The sequence below is a fragment of the Bufo gargarizans genome, chromosome 4 (assembly GCF_014858855.1).
Source record: "Bufo gargarizans isolate SCDJY-AF-19 chromosome 4, ASM1485885v1, whole genome shotgun sequence".
Classification (NCBI taxonomy): Eukaryota; Metazoa; Chordata; class Amphibia; order Anura; family Bufonidae; genus Bufo; species Bufo gargarizans.
Genome location: NC_058083.1, coordinates 137,967,939 through 137,992,319, shown reverse-complemented (window position 1 = coordinate 137,992,319; position 24,381 = coordinate 137,967,939). Strand labels below are relative to the sequence as shown.

At 48.1% G+C, this 24,381-nt stretch overlaps 1 protein-coding gene across 4 annotated transcripts in view; it reads left to right on the top strand.

Annotated features, from left to right (window-relative positions):
• Positions 1-16,140, top strand: part of LOC122933683 (U2 snRNP associated SURP domain containing) — an 88,526-nt gene extending 72,386 nt beyond the window's left edge. For all 4 annotated transcript variants that reach the window (XM_044288632.1, XM_044288633.1, XM_044288630.1 and 1 more), the window contains 2 exons: positions 1,446-1,613; positions 14,035-16,140. In XM_044288632.1, coding sequence (XP_044144567.1) covers positions 1,446-1,613; positions 14,035-14,173 — 307 coding nt within the window. In that variant the 3' untranslated portion in view covers positions 14,174-16,140. The remainder of the gene's footprint in view (positions 1-1,445; positions 1,614-14,034) is intronic.
• Positions 16,141-24,381: the final 8,241 nt, after the last annotated feature.

Sequence of the window (24,381 nt, the reverse complement as noted above, 5' to 3'; positions counted from 1 at the left end):
ACTAGTCAGACCACACATGGAGTACTGTGTATAGTTCTGGGCTCCTGTGAACAAGGCAGACATAGCAGAGCTGGAGAGGGTTCAGAGGAGGGCAACTAAAGTAATAACTGGAATGGGGCAACTACAGTTCCCTGAAAGATGATCAAAATTAGGGTTATTCACGGTAGAAAAAATACGACTGAGGGAAGATAAGAGATCTATCCCATCATCTATTTATTCCCAGGACTGTGACTGTGACGAGGGGACATCCTCTGTGTCTGGAGGAAAGAAGGTTTGTACACAAACATAGAAGAGGATTCTTTACAATAAGAGCAGTGAGACTATGGAACTCTCTGCCTGAGAAGGTGGTGATGGTGAATTAATTAAGAGTTTGAGGGGTCTGGATGTATTTCTGGAGTATAATAATAATTAGACCTCTTTCACACGAGCGTGACGATTTAGGTCCGGGTGCGTTCAGTGAAACTCGCACCATTTTGCAAGCAAGTTAAGACAGTTTTGTCGGCAATTGCGTTGAATTTTTTCTGTGCGAGTGCAATGCGTTTTGATGTGTTTTTTCACACGCGTGACAAGTGAAAAACGCATTGCATCCGCACTTTCTTCCGGGTGCAATGCGTTTTTCACTGAAGCCCAATTCACTTCTATGGGGCCAGGGCTGCATGAAAAACTCAGAATATAGAACATGCTGTGTTTTTCACGCAATGCAGAACTGATGTACACAGACCCATTCAAATGAATGGGTCAGGATTCAGTGCGGGTGCTATGCGTTCACGTCACACATTGCACCCGCTGAGAAAACTTGCTCGTGTGAAAGGGGCCTTAGGGATGAGCGAAGTGGTACCAAGGTTTTTTACAGTAATACTTAAAGGGAACCTGTCACCTGGATTTTGTGTATAGAGCTGAGGACATGGGTTGCTAGATGGCCACTAGCACATCCGCAATACCCAGTCCCCATAGCTCTGTGTGCTTTTATTGTGTCAAAAAAACGATTTGATTATATATGTCTTTTTTTCAGCCTTTCAAACTATCGGGGTCATTTATCAAACTGGTGTAAAGTAGAGCTGGCTTAGTTGCCCATAGTAACCAATTACATTCCACCTTTCATTTTTGACAACTCCTTTGGAAAATGAAAGGTGTGATCTGATCGGTTGCTTTCAGCATCTAAGCCAGTTCTACTTTACACCAGTTTGATAATTGACCCCATATGGTACTATATATAAACTGACTGTGCTGTGGGATGCCATCCAACAGGATTAAGGCTAGGGCTACACGGCGACACCTTGCGGCGGTATTTTATGTGGCTGCCACGGCCATCCCATTAATTTCTATGGGATCAGCAATCCTGGCCGTAGCCTTAGGAAACTGCTGGTTGTGCATTGTAAATCAAGGAGCAATACAGAGTGTTTGATTGTTACTAAGAAATGATTGCTCATATTTGTGCCATCTAGGAAAAGGCGTCACAGTGGATCTCCCAGTCCATCACGTAGCAGCAGCAGTAAACGAGGCAAATCTCCTTCACCAAAATCTGAACGCTCGGAAAGGTCGCACAAGGATAATTCACGATCCAGATCCTCTCATAAAGACTCTCCCAGAGATGTTAGTAAAAAGGGCAAAAGGTAAGATATGGATACTCCTAGAGTCATTGCACACACGTTAGAAAGATAATCGGCTTATGTTTAAAGAGGTTTTCCAGGCTTTCACATTGATTAACCTTTCTTTAGGAAATGCCATCAGTGTATGATTGGCATATGACCCACGATAATCAGAATGATTGAGCTGTAGCAGTCCCTGGATCGCTGCTCCCCTCCTATTTTATCAAGGCACACTAGCTTGCGTATGAGTGTCGCTGTGTCTTGTATTGAAGCTCAGCCATTTTGGGCTCCAAGTCATGGGGAAATCCAATGAGCTGTTCTGCAGCTGAAAATGTTAACATTTTTAAAGGAGTTAGTATTTAACCACTTCAACCCCGCTAGCTAAAACCCCCTTCATGACCAGGCCACTTTTTACACTTCGGCACTACACTACTTTCACCGTTTATCGCTCGGTCATGCAACTTACCACCCAAATGAATTTTACCTCCTTTTCTTCTCACTAATGGAGCTTTCATTTGGTGGTATTTCATTGCTGCTGACATTTTTACTTTTTTTGTTATTAATCGAAATGTAACGAGTTTTTTGCAAAAAAATGACATTTTTCACTTTCAGCTGTAAAATTTTGCAAAAAAAAACGACATCCATATATAAATTTTTTGCTAAATTTATTGTTCTACATGTCTTTGATTAAAAAAAAAATGTTTGGGCAAAAAAAAAAAATGCTTTGGGTAAAAGTTATAGCGTTTACAAACTATGGTACAAAAATGTGAATTTCCGCTTTTTGAAGCAGCTCTGACTTTCTGAGCACCTGTCATGTTTCCTGAGGTTCTACAATGCCCAGACAGTAGAAAAAACCCACAAATGACCCCATTTCGGAAAGTAGGCACCCTAAGGTATTCGCTGATGGGCATAGTGAGTTCATAGAACTTTTTATTTTTTGTCACAAGTTAGCGGAAAATGATGATTTTTATTTTAATTTTTTCTTACAAAGTCTCATATTCCACTAACTTGCGACAAAAAATAAAAAATTCTAGGAACTCGCCATGCCCCTCACGGAATACCTTGGGGTGTCTTCTTTCCCAAATGGGGTCACTTGTGGGGTAGTTATACTGCCCTGGCAATTTAGGGGCCCAAATGTGTGAGAAGTACTTTGCAATCAAAATGTGTAAAAAATGGCCTGCGAAATCCGAAAGGTGCACTTTGGAATATGTGCCCCTTTGCCCACCTTGGCTGCAAAAAAGTGTCACACATCTGGTATCGCCGTACTCAGGAGAAGTTGGGGAATATGTTTTGGGGTGTCATTTTACATATACCCATGCTGGGTGAGAGAAATATCTTGGCAAAAGACAACTTTTCCAATTTTTTTATACAAAGTTGGCATTTGACCAAGATATTTTTCTCACCCAGCATGGGTATATGTAAAATGACACCCCAAAACACATTCCCCAACTTCTCCTGAGTATGGCGATACCACATGTGTGACACTTTTTTGCTGCCAAGGTGGGCAAAGGGGCACATATTCCAAAGTGCACCTTTTGGATTTCGCAGGCCATTTTTTACACATTTTGATTGCAAAGTTCTTCTCACACATTTGGGCCCCTAAATTGCCAGGGCAGTATAACTACGCCACAAGTGACCCCATTTTGGAAAGAAGACACCCCAAGGTATTCCGTGAGGGGCATGGCGAGTTCCTAGAATTTTTTATTTTTTGTCGCAAGTTAGTGGAATATGAGACTTTGTAAGGAAAAAAGAAAAAAAAAGAAAAATCATCATTTTCCGCTAACTTGTGACAAAAAATATAAAATTCTAGGAACTCGCCGTGCCCCTCACGGAATACCTTGGGGTGTCTTTCCAAAATGGGGTCACTTGTGGCGTAGTTATACTGCCCTGGCAATTTAGGGGCCCAAATGTGTGAGAAGTACCTTGCAATCAAAATCTGTAAAAAAAATGGCCTGTGAAATCCGAAAGGTGCTCTTTGGAATATGTGCCCCTTTGCCCACCTTGGCTGCAAAAAAGTGTGACACATCTGGTATCGCCGTACTCAGGAGAAGTTGGGGAATGTGTTTTGGGGTGTCATTTTACATATAACCATGCTGGGTGAGAGAAATATCTTGGCAAAAGATAACTTTTCCCATTTTTTTTATACAAAGTTGGCATTTGACCAAGATATTTTTCTCACCCAGCATGGGTATATGTAAAATGACACCCCAAAACACATTGCCCAACTTCTCCTGAGTACGGCGATACCAGATGTTTGACACTTTTTTGCAGCCTAGATGCGCAAAGGTGCCCAAATTCCTTTTAGGAGGGCATTTTTAGACATTTGGATCCCAGACGTCGTCTCACACTTTCGGGCCCCTAAAAAGCCAGGGCAGTATAAATACCCCACATGTGACCCCACTTTGGAAAGAAGACACCCCAAGGTATTCAATGAGGGGCATGGCGAGTTCATAGAAATTTTTTTTTTTTTGCATAAGTTAGCGGAAATTATTTTTTCTCGCCCATTTTCCTTGGGGGACACAGACCTTGGGTATAGCTCAGCTCCCTAGGAGGCGTGACACTAAGTAAAACTGTTAAGCCCCTCCTCCATCAGCTATACCCTCAGCCTGGAGATAGAGGCTACCAGTTTTAGCTTGGTGTCCAAGGAGGCAAGACACTCCCCGCTACTGCAGGGCTGTTTTCTCCTTGTTATTTTTACTTTTTCTTCTAATTTTGTTATTTTATTTTTTCCTAGGGATACCAGAGACGCATTAGACCTCTCTGCTCTCCCGGGGTTGAGCTGCGCCAGTGCCAACTTATCTGCACTGCTGCCTCCCCCACAGAAGCAATAGGAGGATCTGGGCAGCAATGGCTCCCCTACATCCCGCCAGCTAGGGGGTCGCCCGCACGCCAAGCCCCTCTTCCAGCTTCCTGCCACTGCGGTGCCAGTGGCTGAAGGGGCGACCCTGCTGGAAAGGACTGAGGGTGAAGACGTCGGACGGTGAGATGGCTATTCCAGCCCATACCCCGTCCCTATCTGCAGCATCTACCCCTCTGGGTAAGGGGGGCACCCGTGGTCGCTCATTCTGAGCGCTCATCTGCAGGACAATGCAGCACAGCAGCATCCTCAGCGCCCCCACGCCGTTCCCCCCCACGCTGCTATCTTTCTCCCCCCCCCCCCCCCCCTCATTCGGGGCTGACTCCATTTTTTCTCTTCTCTCTCTCCCCCTTCCCGCCGAGACCGGGGGGCGGGGCTTAGTGGTCCCGGCAGGGGGCGGGGCTTATGCGCGCGTCATTTTGGGGGCGGAGCTACGTTCTCCTTCACAGGAGACATTTCAAGCGCTGGAGGGGGCGGAGCTTGTTCCCCGCGCTTTCTGCTGAGGTTTCCCGCGCTTCCTCACTCCTGACAGGAAGCTGGGACACGGTGGGGGACTCTAACCTCCTGTGTACATCGCTCGGCTTCTGTGGGCGCTCTCTGCTGCTCACTGCTGTTCATTGCTTCTCTGCTGCTGCTGATCTGGGCCATCTCCTGACGTTCTTCTGAGGCACTGGTAGGACAGTTAACCCTCTCCTAACCCTCCTGGTCATAGCTGCTATAACCCTTTGTGGTCTCTATATTAGAGTACAACCACACTTCAGCATGTCAGATCCCACAGGTGCCCCCAAACCCTGGTACCATGCCTGTACCGCCTGTAAGGAACTTTTTCCGCGTGGGCAATCTGAGCCGCATTGCCTTGCATGTCAGGCCCCGGTGCAGGGCCCGCTTCCCGCTGCGCCCCCCGGTGCCTCTGAACCCCCTGACTGGGCTAGGTCTCTGTCTCAGGCGGTGGAAAGCCTTACACACGTAGTGGGCCGTCTCGTGGATAGACCGCCTCTCCCGCAGGCTGCCACAATCCCTGTCGCACCCGCTGGGACTACCGTTTCTGCCGCCCCCACTGGTTCCCTGCCTCCCAGCGAATCTTCCAGGGCCCGGCATACTCAGAAACGTTCAAGGGTTGAGCGCACATCTTCTCCAGATGCTTCGCTCTCTCCGCCATGCGTGCGAGCTCAGTCAAGTCTATCCTCTCAAAGGGATACGCTTTCTGAGGGAGAACTGGCGGATTCGGAGGTGGACATGGACTCAGAGCTTCCGTCCAAATTGGCGTCCGCGGTGGGGCATCTTGTCACTAGCATCCGTGATACCTTTCAGCTACACGATGACCCCCCCAGCTCTGAACAGGCCGGCGTGTCCTTTCTCCGCCCCAAACAGGCCTCCAAGGTTTTTCCCATACACGCTGATTTTTCTTCTGTGGTATCCAAGGCTTGGACTCGGCCTAACGTCCGCTTTATTACACCCAAAAAGCTGGACATTTGTTATCCCTTTCCAGCGGATTCTGTGACCACGTGGACATCCCCGCCTAAGGTTGATCCTCCCGTGGCTCGCCTGTCCAAAAGCACTACTATTCCTGTACAGGACGGATCTTCCCTCCAGTCTGTTGAGGACCGTCGTACGGAATCCCTCTCCAAGGCCATATTTACTGCCTCTGGTTCGGCCCTTAGACCGGTCTTTGCCTCCGCCTGGGTTGGCAAAGCGGTCTCTGAATGGGGTTTGCAACTGGAACGGGAGTTAGGGTCGGTCGTCCCTGTTCAGGACCTCCGTTCCTTAGCCCAACTAATTGTTCAGGCCGGAAAATTCGTCTGTGAGGCCTCCCTTGATGCGGGTGCCCTCATTGCCCGTTCCTCTGCCCTGGCAGTTTCTGTCAGGAGGGAACTCTGGCTGAAGGTTTGGGCGGCGGACGCCGCTTCCAAACGCTCTTTGGCCGGCCTACCATTCACGGGTTCCCGCCTGTTCGGAACCCGTCTGGACGAACTTATATCAGAGGCCACGGGTGGGAAGAGTACTCACCTCCCCCAGTCCAGGCCAATGGGCGCCCCCCGTGGTCGCGCTGGTTCGTCCCGTTTTCGGTCCTTTCGCAAGCCCACCGGGTCTAGACCCGCGGCCAGTTCTTCTTCCTCTGGCCCAGCCCAGGATAGACGCAAGAAGCAGTTTTTTCGGACGCAACCTACCTGGCGCAAGTCCCAGCCTGCACGGGCTCCCACAGGCCAGCAGCCCTCTGCCTGAAGGTGCGCCCCCACCCACCCGGGTGGGGGGCCGCCTTCTCCTATTCAGGAACGTATGGCGGGCCCACATCTCAGACGCATGGGCGCTCGAGATTGTATCTTGCGGATACAAAATCGAATTTGCGTCCATTCCGCCAGACCGTTTCTTCCGATCCCGTCCTCCGCGAGATCCCGTACGAGTGGCCGTCTTCTTCGCGGCCATTCACTCTCTAATGGACAAGGGTGTCGTCGCCCCCGTGCCTCCGACGGAAAGGTTCAGGGGGTTCTACTCGAACCTCTTTGTGGTTCCCAAGAAGGAAGGCTCAGTGCGTCCGATCTTGGACCTAAAACGCCTGAACCGTTTTCTCAGACTGCAGAGATTCCGGATGGAGTCTCTCAGGTCCGCAGTGGCCTCCCTGGAAAGAGGGGATTTCATGGCCTCAATCGACATTCAGGATGCATACCTCCACGTTCCGGTTGCTCCATGTCATCACCGCTTCCTGCGCTTCGCGGTGGGGGACGATCACTTCCAATTCGTCGCCCTTCCCTTTGGTCTGGCGACGGCTCCTCGAGTGTTCACCAAGGTCCTGGCCCCTGTCTTGGCCCTTCTACGTTCAAGAAGTGTTTTTCTTCTCCCATACTTGGACGACATCCTGGTCAAGGCACCCTCCTTCTCTCAGACATCCCGCAGTGTGGAACTCACTCTGGAGACCCTGACGCGGTTCGGTTGGATTATCAACCACCCCAAATCTTCCCTTACCCCCTCCAGACGGCTGATCTTCCTGGGGATGCTCCTGGATACAGAGTTGGCGGAGGTCCGCCTTCCGTCGGACAAGCGTCTGGCCCTTCGCGGGTCGGTTCGCAGTCTCCTCCGTCATCACCGCCCTTCCCTCAGATCCAGCATGCGGTTGTTGGGAAAGATGGTTGCCTGTTTCGAAGCGGTGCCGTTCGCACAATTCCGATCCCGCACCTTTCAGAGGGCAATTCTGTCGGCCTGGGACAAATCACCGAGGAGTCTGGACAGGACCTTTCTTCTGCCTCCCCTGGCTCGGGCTTCCCTCGGCTGGTGGTTGCATATCCCTCTAAGGGGGAAGTCCTTCCTTCCACTGAACTGGCTGGTGATTACCACAGATGCCAGCTTACGGGGGTGGGGGGGGGGGGGTTTTCCCTCCCCGGTCCGTCCAGGGCGTTTGGTCTCTATCGGAGTCCAGACTTCCAATCAATATTCTGGAACTGAGGGCGATTCTTCTGTCCCTCAGACACTGGACCCATCTGCTGAGGGGCCACCCTGTTCGGATCCAATCGGACAATGCCACGGCTGTGGCATACATAAACCATCAGGGAGGCAGCGCTGCAGCGATGCAAGAGGTGACCCTCATTCTCCTCTGGGCGGAGACGCACGTGCCGGCCTTATCTGCGATTTACATCCCGGGGGTGGACAACTGGGCGGCGGATTTCCTCAGCCGGTCCACCATCGACCCGGGAGAATGGTCCCTGCACCCAGAGGTGTTCGAAGCCCTTTGTCTTCGCTGGGGTCGCCCCGACGTGGACCTCATGGCCTCCAAATTCAACCACAAGGTCCCCCTATACCTGGCCAGGGCACGGGACCCGAAGGCATACGGCGCCGACGCGCTCGTCCTTCCGTGGCGCGAATTCTCCCTTCTGTACGTCTTTCCTCCTTTTCCCCTCCTGCCACGGGTTCTTCGGAGGATCGCGGCAGAGGGCGTCCCCGCGATTCTAATCGCCCCGGATTGGCCCCGCCGGTCTTGGTACGCCGACCTAATGTTGCTGTTGGCAGACGCACCGTGGCCACTGCCCTCCAGGGAAGACCTTCTCTCTCAGGGACCGATCTTCCACGAGCATTTAGGCTCGCTACGTTTGACGGCGTGGCTATTGAGACCGCCGTCTTAACGCGACGGGGTTTCTCCGCGGACGTAGTCCGCACCATGATCCGGGCTCGTAAGCCCGTATCCTCTAGGATCTACTATCGGGTTTGGAGGTCCTATCTGGGGTTCTGTGAGTCCCGGAGCATCCCACCTCTCCGGTTTTCTCTTCCCACAATCCTGTTTTTCCTCCAGTCGGGTCTGGACCTGGGGCTGTGCCTCAGTTCTCTGAAGGGTCAGATTTCGGCGCTGTCTATTCTTCTCCAGCGTCCCCTGGCCCCTCTAGGGCCAATTAAGACCTTCTTACAAGGGGTGGCTCACTCTGTTCCGCCGTACCGCCCTCCAGTTCCTTCCTGGGACCTGAATGTGGTGCTCTCGGCGCTCCAATCAGCCCCCTTCGAGCCTTTACGGGAGATCTCCCTTCGCCTTCTGTCCTGCAAGGTCATCTTTCTTGTGGCCGTCACGTCTCTCCGACGGGTGTCGGAGTTAGCGGCTCTTTCTTGCTCCGAACCTTTCCTGATCTTCCACCAGGATAAGGTTGTGCTTCGGCCTGTCCCCCGACTTTCCTGCCAAAGGTGGTCTCCGCCTTTCACATCAATGAGGACATCGTCCTTCCGTCGCTCTGTCCCTCTCCTTCCCACCCCAGAGAACGGGAACTGCACCGTCTGGATGTGGTCAGGGCGTTGAGGATTTACTTGGAGGTCACCGGGTCCTTTCGGCGCACGGACTCCCTGTTTGTGGTTCCGGAGGGTTCGCGCAGAGGGTTGGCGGTCTCCAAGGTGGCTATTGCCCGTTTCATTAAACTGGCGGTGTCTGAGGCTTATCGAGCCAAGGGCAGACCTCCGCCTTTCGGCGTCACTGCTCATTCCACCAGAGCAGTCGGAGCTTCCTGGGCGCAGAGGCATCGGGCCTCGGCTGAACAGTTGTGCAAAGCAGCCACTTGGTCCTCTCTGCACACTTTCACAAAGTTCTATAGGGTGCATACGCATCCATCAGCGGATGCTGCTTTGGGCCGCCTGGTTTTGCAGGCAGCGGTTTCCTGATGCTTTGGTGGTGTTCCGCCTTGGGTTTGTGGTCCCTCCCTTCTTGGACTGCTCTTGAACGTCCCAAGGTCTGTGTCCCCCAAGGAAAATGGGCGAGAAAAGGAGATTTTTTTGTATAACTTACCAGTTAAATCTCTTTCTCGCTCTTCCTTGGGGGACACAGCACCCACCCTTCTGTGTTTGGTTACAGGGTTATGGTCTGGCGCCCCGTTGGGTTGCTGGCTGGTTGTTTCCGTTATTGGTTGTTATCCTTTCACTACTTGGACACGCAACTGGTAGCCTCTATCTCCAGGCTGAGGGTATAGCTGATGGAGGAGGGGCTTAACAGTTTTACTTAGTGTCACGGCTCCTAGGGAGCTGAGCTATACCCAAGGTCTGTGTCCCCCAAGGAAGAGCGAGAAAGAGATTTAACTGGTAAGTTATACAAAAAATCTCCTTTTTGTTTGTTTTTTTTTCTCACAAAGTCTCACTTTCCGCTAACTTAGGACAAAAATTTCAATCTTTCATGGACTCAATATGCCCCTCACGGAATACCTTGGGGTGTCTTCTTTCCGAAATGGGGTCACATGTGGGGTATTTATACTGCCCTGTCTTTTTAGGGGCCCTAAAGCGTGAGAAGAAGTCTGGAATATAAATGTCTAAAAATGCATTTGGATTCCGTGAGGGGTATGGTGAGTTCATGTGAGATTTTATTTTTTGACACAAGTTAGTGGAATATGAGACTTTGTAAGAAAAAACAATCAAAAAAAATATATATTTCTGCTAACTTGGGCCAAAAAAATGTCTGAATGGAGCCTGACAGGGGGGTGATCAATGACAGGGGGGTGATCAATGACAGGGGGGTGATCAATGACAGGGGGGTGATCAATGACAGGGGGGTGATCAATGACAGGGGGGTGATCAATGACAGGGGGGTGATCAATGACAGGGGGGTGATCAATGACAGGGGGGTGATCACCCATATAGACTCCCTGATCACCCCCCTGGTAAGGCTCCTTTCAGACATCCGTATGATTTTTACAGATCCATGGATACATGGATCGGATCCGCAAAACACATGCGGACGTCTGAATGGAGCCTTACAGGGGGGTGATCAGGGTGATCACCAGTGTTCCCTCTAAGCCTTGGCAGCTGCTGAGCGGGGTCGGCTCAGAGCTGGGCACAGCGCCATCAAAGGTGGGCGATAGGAAAACCTAAGATAATTGTCACTTCAAAGAGCATACAAACCTTAGCGCCATCCCATACAATACAGTATAACCCCTGCACCATCCCGTACAATATACAGTATAGTCCTCTCTGTGATCACTGGACATTGGTCTCCATATAAAAACCATACAGGGAAAAAAAAATCTTTGATCCAGAGAACTTACATAGGAAAAACTAATAACCAAGAGGCTAAACAAAACCCAGTTTCTGACCCTTATGTTAAAACATAACTTTCATTTTATTGCTCTAATACCTAAACACATAAAGGAAAAAAAAAATTTAAAAAAGCTGCTGTTTCTCTAGATGACCTTATGTTGATAGTAGTGGTAATAGAGTCTCAAGGGTCTATAAAAGCATCTACACTATTTTTACAAATCATTGAGACTCTATTAACACTACTATCAACATAAGGTCATCTAGAGAAACAGTAGGTTTTATTTTTTTCCTTTCTCTTTAGGTGTTAAAATAGAACTTTAATTAGATTGCTCTAACACCTAAACACCTAAAGGGGGAAAAAAGAAAGACTGTGCTGGGCTGGCGGCGCTGCTGTTGCTGTGGGCTGTAGCAGGGCCGGGGTGAAAAGGGGAGAAAAATACGTTATAAAAAAGTCTGATAAATACCAGTGTGAATGAAGGACTGTTAAAAGGGGTTAATAACTACTGAAGGCCCTTCACAGTAGTTATTAACCCCTTTAAGCAGTCCCCCAGTCACAGTATTTATTAACCACTTCAGCAGTCCCCCATTCACAGTATTTATTAACCCCTTCAGCAGTCCCCCCTTCACTGAAGAGGGGACTAGTGAAAGGGGTTAATAAATACTGTGAATGGGGGACTGCTGAAAGGGGTTAATAACTACTGTGAAGGGCCTTCAGTAGTTATTAGCCCCTTTTAACAGTCCTTCATTCACACTGGTATTTATCAGACTTTTTTATAACTTATTTTTCTCCCCTTTTCACCCCCGGCCCTGCTACAGCCCACAGCAACAGCAGCGCCGCCAGCCCAGCACAGTCCCCTAAAGCTGCCTAGGCTACCACTTAATCCAAAACCACTACCTCAGCGAACTCTGTGCCCACGCTCCTCAGAGTTCCCTTCCTTCTCCCACGAATCCTGCAGCGCCAATAAGTGCGCGAACAGCGGTGTGTGTGTGACGTCTGACGTTAAAGAACACAGTGACGACTGACGTTATGTAGGCGGCGCCCCGCTGTGCTGAGCCGCACAAGACTACGAGGAGGACGTCGGCGCCGTCACGCACATAAGTCTGACGAGTGACGACAAGAGCTGGCATTTTGCCAGCAGCGTTAGCGAACTAGGCTGAGTGAGCGGGCATTCTAAAATTGTGAGCGGGGCCACAATAATTGCTGCGCGGCCGCCCACCCGCGCAGCTTAGATGGAACACTGGTGATCACCCCCGTCATTGATCACCCCCCTGTAAGGCTCCATTCAGACGTCCGTATGATTTTTACGGATCCATGGATCTGATCCGCAAAACACATGCGGACGTCTGAATGGAGCCTTACAGGGGGGTGATCAATGACAGGGGGTGATCAGGGAGTGCATATGGGTGATCACCCGCCTGTCATTGATCACCCCCCTGTAAGGCTCCATTCAGAAGTCCGCATGTGTTTTGCGGATCCTATCCATGGATCCGTAAAAATCATACGGACGTCTGAACGGAGCCTGACAGGGGGGTGATCAATGACAGGGGGGGTGATCACCCATATGCACTCCCTGATCACCCCCTGTCATTGATCACCCCCCTGTAAGGCTCCATTCAGACGTCCGTATGATTTTTACGGATCCATGGATACATGGATCGGATCCGCAAAACACATGCGGACGTCTGAATGGAGCCTTACAGGGGGGTGATCAATGACAGGGGGTGATCAGGGAGTGTATATGGGTGATCACCCGCCTGTCATTGATCACCCCCCTGTAAGGCTCCATTCAGACGTCTGCATGTATTTTGCGGATCCTATCCATGGATCCGTAAAAATCATACGGACGTCTGAACGGAGCCTGACAGGGGGGTGATCAATGACAGGGGGGTGATCAGGGAGTTTATATGGGGTGATCAGGGGTTCATAAGGGGTTAATAAGTGACGGGGGGGGGGGGGGGTGTGTCTAGTGTAGTGTGGTGTTTGGTGCGACTTTACTGACCTACCTGTCTCCTCTGGTGGTCGATCCTAACAAAAGGGACCACCAGAGGACCAGGTAGCAGGTATATTAGACGCTGTTATCAAAACAGTGTCTAATATACCTGTTAGGGGTTAAAAAAAATCAGATCTCCAGCCTGCCAGCGAGCGATCGCCGCTGGCAGGCTGGAGATCCACTCGCTTACCTTTCGTTCCTGTGAACGCGCGCGCCTGTGTGCGCGCGTTCACAGGAAATCCCGGCCCTCGCGAGATGACGCATATATGCGTGACTCTGCGCAGGGCTGCCGCCTCCGGACCGCACATCTGCGTTAGGCGGTCCGGAGGCGGTTAAAGATGTGGGACCTATCCTTAAGAGCTTAGAAGATGTCTCTTGGCACCCAGGTGATCAGTGTTTGAAGGGGCTGTAGCATCTGAATTGTTCACATTGGTCTGTACTGTACTACACTGTAATTTTCTTAGCGGCTATACTTTTTGTTGCGGATTCGTTCCATTCCAGTCAGTGTATAAGCCCAGATATCTCCAAAGCTGCACTAGAAGTCCTTTTGTTAATTTTTAATATCACATTCTGTAATTGAAAGTAGGGGGGGGGGGGATTTACCATGAGGAAAATGTTTAAAGTCTGTTTTGCTTGAGTGTGTAAAAGCTACAGTACTCCAGTTCTCTTACTCCACCCTCCTACTAGAATGAGATTGCACCCTATTTGGGGGCTTTAAAAAAATGTGTCCAGGATAAATCTGGATGAAACTCCTTAACATAGCTAACCATGCACACTTTTCCACCAATATTTTTAAAACTGGAGTGGTGTAAAAAAGCAAAAAGGTTGCAAACATTTGTGCGCAAGTTGGCCCAATAAGTCGCAAAAGCCCCCTTTTACTTTTTGAAGGCAGAATTCTGGAGTAAAGGCATGATAAATCAGAGCCAAAGTATTGTGCTCTACAGGATGAACAAAGAATGGGCACCCACTATGCATTCACGAATGGTCTCATCATTTTTTCTATGTAGTAACTGTTTGCAATAAAGACTATCACGTCTTCATTTATCTCAATAGTTCATATTCCTTGTGTCCATCAAAGTCTTGAAATGCTCTAATGGTTATCTTTCAGGTCACCTTCAGGCTCTTTGACACCTAAAAGATCTAGAAGATCACGGTCACGGTCCCCAAAAAAGTCTGTGAAGAAGTCCAGGTCCCAGTCCAGATCCCCTCACAGATCTCACAAAAAGTCAAAGAAAAGCAAACACTGACATACCATCAATCTTGCTTTTTGTTTTTCTTCTTTTTTTATGAAGATGTCAGTTAATGATTTTTTTTTCTCTGTGCCTGAGAAGTCATTAAAAAAAACTAAATAAAGTAAAAAAAAAAAAAGATGAAAATAACAAATCCTATACGGCAGCATTCCTACATTTGTTGTGAATGCATGTGTATATTTCTGAGCAATTGCATCTGTAGAATTTGTCATTGTTTTATATTGTAAAATATCCTGTTGACTGTGGCTATGTAATTCCTCTAAAAGGAACCATTTTGTGCTAGGATTCACACAACTGTGTATATGATCTGCTGGCAGTAGATATATATTTTTTTTTTTTCCTTTTTATTTTAATTTTATTTTTTTTACCTTTCCCGTAATCTCCGTTTTAGTATGTTGTGAGAAAAATATAAATTCATTGTCCCCCTTGCCCTCTTGTTTTGTAGCCTTGAAAATTTGCATTAGGTTTCAATTAAATAAAATCTGAACTGATTATTACCTACTCGCTTTTAAAAATGGTTAGATAAACTGTATGTCCACTAATGTACCTGTACCTAAGGCAGTGGTTACAGGACATCGGATCTGACACTAAACAAAATGGTGCAGCATGCTGTGCTATTTTGCCTGGTGTTTTTAACAGAATCTGCAATAGGATCTTCTAACGGAGTGGCCGTCGCAGATCCGAATGATGCGCAATATGGCTGTGTTCAACTGGTGACCGTTGTGCCCTGTCCCAGAAAAATGATCAACTATGACTGTACACTGAGCTATGCTACGGGGCACTGTGGTATCTTCCCATCTTTAAAACTTGTCCTGTTTATGTAAATCTACAATCGCTTTATAGGAATGTGCTCTGTTCCCCCATATGGATTTTATTTTTTTAACAATCAAGCTGGTTCTGACCCTGTTTTCAACTAAATGACGTCTATCACATTAAACGGCCACAAAAAACACATGCAAACAAATAGCCACATAAACAGTTGTCACATTATTATGACCACCAGCTAATATCCAGAGTAACCACTATGTGCAGCATGGACGGCAGCTAGATGAGCTGGGAGTGACTCAATAAGGTCCTGGTAGGCTGTCACAGGTATCTAGAGCCATGCTGACTGCAGTGCATCCCACAGCTGCTGGAAGGAGTGTGTGTGTGTGGGGGGGGGGGGGGGGGCGATCCATAGAGTGAACATGACGATCGAGGTGGTTGCAAAGATGCTGAATTCGGTTCAAGTTTGGGAAATTAGGGTGCCAGGGTAGTACTTAGAAGTCTTGGTCACGCTCTCCCAACCAGTGTCATTTCTTGCTGTGTGACATGTTGTATTTTATTGCTTGAAGATCGTATCTGTCCTAGGGAAAACAATCAGCGTGTATGGGTGTTGTGATCGGCAAGAATGGATTTATACCCAAATTGGTAGAGTGGGGCCAGAGATTACTACAAAAACCATTCCCCAGACCATAATGGTGCCACCACCAGCTTGTGTTCTTCTAGAAATGGTTGCAAGGTGGTTGGTTTGACTAATCTTTCCTGTCACGCCAACGTTTATCCGTCTTATGAAGCAGAGAATGTAACTCATTGGACCACAGCAGCACGTGAACAGTTAAACCAGTTTCAGAAATACTGCAACCCCTGGCCCAAAAGCCAATCATCCCTTTTTGGATAAATTTTTTATTTTTTTTAAACCCGTAATGGGCAACAAGTGATATGACAGCCTATATACCCAGCTCACATCACTTCACGAGCTACATGCCAACATCAAAAGTGGGAAGCAGCCATAATAATGTGACTGAACTGTGTATGTGTGTGGGTCTTTGTCAAGTGCCATATTTGAGGCCTTTACATTATGTCACATTGATGACCACCAATGTAAAATGTTTACTTTGTATTTATGCTATAACTGGAATATATCCTATTTTTACTATGTATAACTTGTCACATCAGGCTGAATGAAATTTTAACTGGTCGTCTTTGCATAAGTCACTTGTGTGTTTTTTGTGCCAAGCTACACAATGTAGCAGAGTACAGAATTTGCGTTTGATTTGGCCTTTTGAATGACAGATGTCCATGAGCTGAACATCCATGAACGTGAACGAGTTCTTAGGGAAATGGTAACATGGGATACATTTTAGCATGTCGAAGCATCATCTCTTACAAATGTTGCAGAGAAGACAGATGATAGGTGTGGGTTCCTGCTATTCTATTGCAGTGTCTTAAGAGCCTTTGTTTCTAATCATTGCCTTATGTAAAATATCCAGCAATGAACTGTCAAGCAAACACTAGTTTGACATTTGCACATATCTTTTATGTGGCAGTAAAGATTATAGTGTCGACAGGACATCTCTTCTTATATATAGGGCATATGCTGCCAACCGTGATCTAGACCAGTGTTTCCCAACCAGCGTGCCTCCAGCTGTTGCAAAACTACAACTCCCAGCATGCCCAGACAGCCTTTGGCTGTGCGGGCATGCTGGGACTTGTAGTTTTGCAACAGCTGGAGGCACACTGGTTGCGAAACACTGATCTAGACAAACCGCTGCTAGAATGATCGAGCTACATTTATCCTGACCATTAGGTGGGATCCATACAGCCTGAGATCCTATTATGGATTTATTTCCCAGCCTGATCTTGGGTTTAGGCTAGCGCTACATGACGACATGTAGGGTACAACCACACTGCAGTGTGGCATGCAACGTATTTTATAATGCTAGTCCTGGGATCAGCAATCGTTAATTTCTAATGATTTGTTTTCCCTTAGTCCTAACAGCAGCACAGATGGTGTTAACTACCCCTCGTGGACTGGTAGGACTGGTGGAATTTTAATGAGCCCAAGAACCAATAATAAAGATTTACACTCCTACAAAAGGAGGGGACACCCGCCAGCCCATTGTGTCTATAGCAAGAATAACCTTACTGGGGTGGGATATTTGTGTGCTGCTGTTAGGACTTAAGGGAAAATAAATTATCGTTAGAAATTAACGTTTCCCTTATGTCCTACCAGCAGCACAGATGGGTAGATAGCAAGAAGAACCCCTAGGTAGGGCCCTTCATGCCTGGCAGAGCTAAGAATAGTCTGCCCAAAGGCCGAAAACTCAGCTACCCTGGCGTGTAGTCTGTAGTGGGATTTGAAAGTGGATTCAGAGCTCCAGGAGGCAGCTTTACAAATCATCTCCAGAGGAAGGAGGTTTCTTTCAGCCTTCACAAACTTTGGAGGATCTAAAGCCTGGGAGACAAAAGATTCTCTGATGGCCTCCTTAATCCAGCGACCAATGGACGCCTTGCGGCCTTTAGACTTACTGGCAAACAGGATAAAGAGATTCTCATCTATCCTGAACTCATTGGATCTATCCACATAGATCTGGAGGCATCTCGAGATATCCAACGGATGCTTGACTGGATCCCTGGAGGAGGTAGAAGGAGAAAGTAAAACTGGTAAAGGAATCACCTGATTGATGTTGTGAAATGAAGGGACCTTAGGCCTGAAATATGGAAGGAATCTCAGGAGAAGGCCGAGAAGGCTTGAAGTTCTGAGATTCTCTTGGCCGAAGTTACTGCCAGTAGGAAAACTAACTTCAGAGTCATGAACTTGAAATCCACCTCCTCCAAAGGCTCGAAGAGGGGAGATGCTAGACCCCTGAGCACGACTGATAAGTCCCACTGAGGGATGGGCTTCAGTACTGTAGGCTTCATCCTTTCGGCTCCTTTAAGGAAGCATTTGACGAGTGGGTCCCGAGAATAGGGTCTGTTGAGACAGGCCGAGATGGCAGAAATCTGGACCCTCAGCGTAGATGGAGCTAGGCCGTCCTGTAGAAACTGAATCGCAGAGGGGCGGATCTGCAGACGCCACCTGCTTAGAAGCACACCATGACGAAAAAATCTTCATAATTCTGGAGTAGGCTTTCTTAGTAGATTCTGCTCTTGAATGTGATCACGTTCTCAGGACCGACTCTGAAAGCCCTTCTATTCTGGGAAGGGACTGGTCAACCTCCAGGCTGTCAGGTTGAACCTGTGCAGATCTGGACAGAGGTGAGTGTCCCATGACACCAGGGTCTGTCGTGGGGGGAGCCTCCAATAATGTCTCCGACTCATGTGAATGAGCTGGGTAAACCAGGATCTCTTGGGCCAAAACGGTATGATGGCAATCACAGAGGCCTGATCCTGACGGATTATTATCAATACCCTCGGTGTCATGGAAAAAGGAGGGGAGATGTAAGCCAGCCTGAACCTCCACGGTATCGACAGAGCATCTATTGCCAGGGGGTTGTCCTCCCTGTAAAGGGAGTAGAACCTCTCCACCTTGGCATTGAACCTTGTTGCCATGAGGTCTACTTCAGGCAACCCCCACCTGAAGATTATCTGCCTGAAAATCTCCGGATTCAGGGACCATTCCATTGTCGGCAGACCGCGATCTGCAATTAGGTTGCAGGAACCACGGATGTGGATGGCAGACAAGTGGGAAAGGTTCAACTCTGACCACCGAAGAATTACCCCGATCTCTGAAAGGAGGGGTAGAGATCTTGTGTGTCCCTGCTTGTTGATGTACAGGACTGCAGTCATGTTGTCTGACTGTACTCTCACCGCCCTGCCCCGAATTCGGAGGGGAAAGTGAAGGAGGGCTAGCCGGATGGCTCGAATCTCGCGGAGATTGGAAGAAAGTAGCCGCTCCTGACGAGACTAAGTCCCTTGGACAGGGGAATCGTCTAGGTCAGGGATGGCCAACCTGAGGCTCTCCAGCTGTATCAAAACTACAACTCCCAGCATGCCCAGACTGCCTACAGGTATCAGCCTACAGCAAAGCATGGTGGGAGTTGTAGTTTTACAACAGCTGGAGAGCCACAGGTTGGCCAGCCCTGGTCTAGGTGAGCGCCCCAGCCTACTTGGGACGCATCCGTAGTCAATATGACCCAGAATGGCTGCCACCATCTCAGGGAAGTTCGAGTCTGACAAGACAGGAAGCACAGGGAGTTTAGCCCGGCAGGGCTGCTATCCCACTTGGCAAGGACCTCCGACTGAAGGGGGCGGAGGTGCCACAAAGCCCAAGGGATTGCATCCGCAGCCGTTGACATGAGCCCCAACATCTTCATGAGAGTCCTGATAGAGACTCGACGAGTAATAAATAGGAACCTTGCCAGGTCCTGAATCTGAGTTCTTCTTTCTGAAGTGACATCCCAACTGAGTCTACTATGAAGCCTAGATAGGTTACTGAAGTTGACGGGCTCACATTCGACCTCTGCCAGTTGATGATCCACCCTAGGCGGAGCAGAAAAGAGATCGCTACATGAAGATGGCGGGAAAGAACTGGAACCGAGGAGGCTATTAAGAGCCAATCGTCCAGATAAGGAATTACAGTCAGCCCTTGAAGCCTCAAAGCTGCCACCACCGAAACCACCTCCTTGGTGAAGGTGATTGGAGCAGAGGAAATCCCGAAGGGTAAGGCAGCAAACTGAAGGTGCCTGAGGACCCCAGAGACCTGGACCGCGATCCTGAGATCTCTGGGAGTGAGGATGGATGGGGATGTGGAGATAGGCATCCTTGAGGTCCAGGGTAGACATCACGTCCCCGGGGTTGAGGATGTGGATGACTGACTTGATAGTTTCCATATGAAACTTTACCTTCCTTATAAATCGATTGAAAAATCTCAAATCGATAATCATCTGGAGGTCTCTGGATTTCTTGGGAACTAGAAAAAACAGAGAATAGATCCTTAAGCCACGTTCTCCTGCCGGAACATCCTTCAGAGCGCCCTTGAGGATATAGTCCTGAATATAGGCCTCCAAAACTGCCTAATTGGCAGGCAGGAGGCGCTGATTGACAATAAATCTGTCCGAAGGAGGTGACTTGAGGTTTATTAAGTAGCCCTCGGAAATGACTTATAGGACCCAAGGGTCCGGAATCTCCTGAGCCCAGACATCCTTGAACTGGGCGAGACGCCCCACGACGGGCACCAGGGGACAAGGAATGGGAAAATTTTCGGGAAGGATGGCAGGCGTAACGGGGGTTAACCGAGAAGCCCAAAGTTAGGAGGGCTTAGCCTCCTTAAGCTCCTCTGCGAGGGCGTTCGAAAATTTTCGCTGCGCCCCCCAGTCTCTACGTGACCTAGACTGTTGGCCGGATTTACCACCACGCTCCTGTCTGGCCCGACCCCGAAAGGGCTGCTAGGGAAGACTCTTCCCCTTTTTGTCAGAGAGATCTTCCACAATTTTATCCAGCTGAGCGCCGAGGAGGCGGTCAGGCTCAAAAGGCAAACCACATATATTGTATTTGGACGCATTATCCGCAACCTATGGCTTAAGCCATAAGGGCCTGCGGGCTGCAGAAACTAAGGCCAGCGACTTGGCTGCCAGTTTCAGCAGCAACTGTGCCGTATCGCACAGAAAGTCTCTGGTTATATTAACGGTCTTAAACGCGGCCGGGATATCGTCCAGGGACACTCTCTCGTCCACACCCGTCTGTATTTGGTTGAGACGGGAGCGCAGGAAGGAAGAGACTTGCGTCTGGACAGTTTGGCAATAGCCATGTCCACCTTGAGAATGGAACCCCATGATTCCACCAAGGAGTTTGCCATGGGAAACATGGTCCTGAATTTTTTTTGTCACGACAGGGCCTTTTTCAGGCTTCTTCCATTCCATTCTCATATCGGAAAGGAGGGTCTCATCCGCCTTAAAGACACGCTGTGCCCGACCGGCGGAAACGGAGGACTCCCCGGTGTCAACATCATGGTCCCCCGACCTGATTGACTTTAGCAATTTCTGGGTCTTTTCTGGTGGGGAAAAAACAGGAAGTTAGCCTAGAGAAATTGCAGCTGGCCTCTCCACGGGCGCAGAGGTCTCCATAGGGGCTTGAGTAGAGGTAGGAAGCCTCTTGTCCAGCAGGTTGACTACGCCCTTGATGGATTTATCCACATATCTCTTGACCCACGCATACATCTCTTGCATGGTGGGTTCCATAGCCGACAGTGATCTACGGCACACCTCGCACCTTGAGTAGGGACAATTGTCGTCCAGCAGTGTACTGCAATCAAAGCAGGACAAGTACTTCCTCTTTGAGGCCCCTTTACGGGTCCTTAGGGGAAGCCATCACTGAAAAAAAAGAAAATGAATAATTCTGAACAAATTGAAACTATCAGTTGAAGCATAAGCAGAGGCCCACCAAAATAGCGTAGTAGCAAGACCGCAACAAATAACCGCATAAATAGAGAAAGTACAAAGTACTAATGAGCTAGCTCAGAATGCGTGTGCTGCCAGAGAAAGAATGAGAGACAGAAGCCAGAATCCAATTCCACTTGATTCCGGCAAAGAAAAGCATATACTCGTCGAAAGCCGACAACCGGAAGTGATGCCGGCAGAAATAGGCGGTGGACTTTGGAAAAAAGCCGCCAGCACAAAAGTTAAATACTTCCCCTAAAACGGAGAGGAACTGCCAGTCCACCTGTCCGGAGGACAGAAAAGAACACAATGGGCTGGGGGGGGTGTCCCCTCCTTTTGTATGGGTGTAAATCTTTATTATTGGTTTTTGGGCTCATTAAAATTCCGCCGGTCCTACCAGTCCACGGGGGGTAGTTAACCCCCATCTGTGCTGCTGGTAGGACGTAAGGGAACCTTTGGCACTCCAGCTGCTGTGATACTACAACTCCCAGCATGCACACTTATTGTCTGTTCTTTTAGCTCCCATAGAAGTGGAAAGAGAGTTCTGTTTTAGAACAGATGGGGTCGCACTGCGAAATGTGACATTCTTCGATTGTGACACGACAGTCGCACAAAAATCCATCTTGGATGGTTTTTTTGTGACTGTTGTGTTGCAGTGCGACACTATAGACTAGCATTATAAAATGTCACGCGACATTAGTGCAACAAATAGTCGCACAGCAAATGTTGTTGTGTAGCCCTAGCCTTAACGATCCAAACTCACAGCACCATAGATCCCTATGATGTAAGTTTGGGTCAATAAACCGCAGTCAGGCCAGGACACATGTCTGGAATCTGATTTTACTGGAAATCATCATTGGCTAACCATTCTATCTCCTTACTGACCCAGAAACCTGGATGCTGTACTTATTGCATGTAAATCTTTGGTTTGATAGGCTGTGAGCTACACAGCACTTACAACCTTTATATAGTATGGACAAAACTTTATATAGTATGGACATTTACAACCTATGTATGGACAAAACAGGGCTTTTGGTCATTTTAGTTTAAAGTACTGCCAGATTCCAAGAGTACTTGCATCACACATGTAAGAAAATTGACTACTGTTACTTTCCCAGTATTATCTGACAAATTGGATTAGACTATATGAGAAGAATAATGTAATATCACGAAACCTTGGTCTTTCCAACTGTTTACAGCATTCTGTTAACATTCCAGCTATAATCCAGACTACGCAAAGCTAGCAATACACTTTACATAGCTGCCAGATGAAGAACTCTATTTTGATTCAATTGGTAACATGCAAGCCACCTTGCAGTGTTCATCTTGTCCCTACAGAGGACAGATGGACTTTTACTGAAATAATCCTTTTGGGGTCTTGCTCTCCTCCAGTTGCCCTGCTATACCCTCTTGGGGCTGAGATCCCGTAGCACTCCTCAGATCCCACCTGACTGTAAGCCCTTTGGTTTTCCTCTGCTATGGGATCTGGGTGGCTGCTTCATGGGATTCACACTGGGCACTTTTGTTCTCTTCCACTTTGATTTGACCAGTCTTCATCCTCACTGGGTCAGGAAAGTGCACTGAGAACTCTTTTCAACTACTCGATCTGGGTGTCACATCGCGTGTGCCGTGGCAGGATTGGAAGTTGTCATCAGGGGATTCGGCGCATGGAGGGAGAGCTCTGAGGAACAGAAGACGCTGCAGAGTCTGAGGTTGGTGGTGCCATGAGAGCTCAATGAAAATCTTAGTGGACTCTCCAGGAGGACTGAGTGCTCTGAACTAGAGGGAGGAGCCTAGGCTTGGGAGGGGGAGTGAGTCAGTTAAGAACCAGATAAATGTGTGTCTGCCTTAAGAGTCCATATTTCTCAAGTGTGATGGAAGCACATCCTCTGGTTTCTTAGAGCTGAACCTAGAGACCCCCTGCTCAGGGTCATGTAAGTCTATGGTGGTGGCTCATGATATCCCTGCTGCTTCTGTTGCACAATGGCACATCAATGTTATTCACATCACCTGTCGGTGATTTTAATATTGTGGCTGTGATAGTAACCCAAGCCAGGATGTTTCTAATGTACCAGGAAAAAGTTATTTAAGTTCATGTTTTTCTACTTGAACATTTTTAAAACCTAATAAAAAAATTAAAAAAAAAGTTCATTCTATCTGTAACAGAAAGGCCTCATGCACACGACCGTTGTGTTTTGCGGTCTGCAAAACACTGATGGCGTCCGTGTGCGTTCCGCAATTTGCAGAACGGCATGGACAGCCATTGATATGACTGCCTATTCTTGTCCGCAAAACGGACAAGAATAGGACAAGTTATATATTTTTTGCGGACCACAGAACGGAGCAACGGATGCGGAGGGCACACAGAGTGCTCTCTGCATCTTTTGCTGCCCCATTGAAGTGAATAGGTCCGCATCCAAGCCGCAAAAATTGCAGCTCGGATGCGGACCAAAACAACGGTCGTGTGCATGAGGCCAAAGGTATACGTGGGTACATTTTCTCCTGCAAAAGGGACGATAAGGCCATAAAATACCAGCCTGGGCTGGTGTCTAGTTTTTGTGGGCTGATATGCCATGTAAGGGACATGTTTCTAGCTTATTTACATGATTAATGTATTCACACGTGACCATTTTTATTGTGATTGACAAAGTTTTGCCACAAAATGATGCGTATAATGATTGGTTACTTTTTGTATAACATTTTCATAAAATCAATAGAAAACAAGCTGTTTGGAAGAGAAACTTATTGAGCCTGGATCTAACCATATCTCCGTATTATGTCTGGCTTCTCTCCATATGGTGATCACTACATCTTTGTGAATTCAGAACACCAGATGAAAAGCAGGCTGTAGTTTTTATCTACAGATTTAAAGAGTAACAACTTAAAATGGCTGATCGGTGCATAGTGTTATTCAGCAGTACTTAAAAATATGTGAACCCTTCAGAATCTTCTATATTTCTGCCTAAATTTGACCTACAACTACATCAGATTTTCACACAAGTCTTAAAAGTAGATAAAGATAAACCAATTAAAATAACGAGTCAAAAATTTGTATAGAGGAAAATG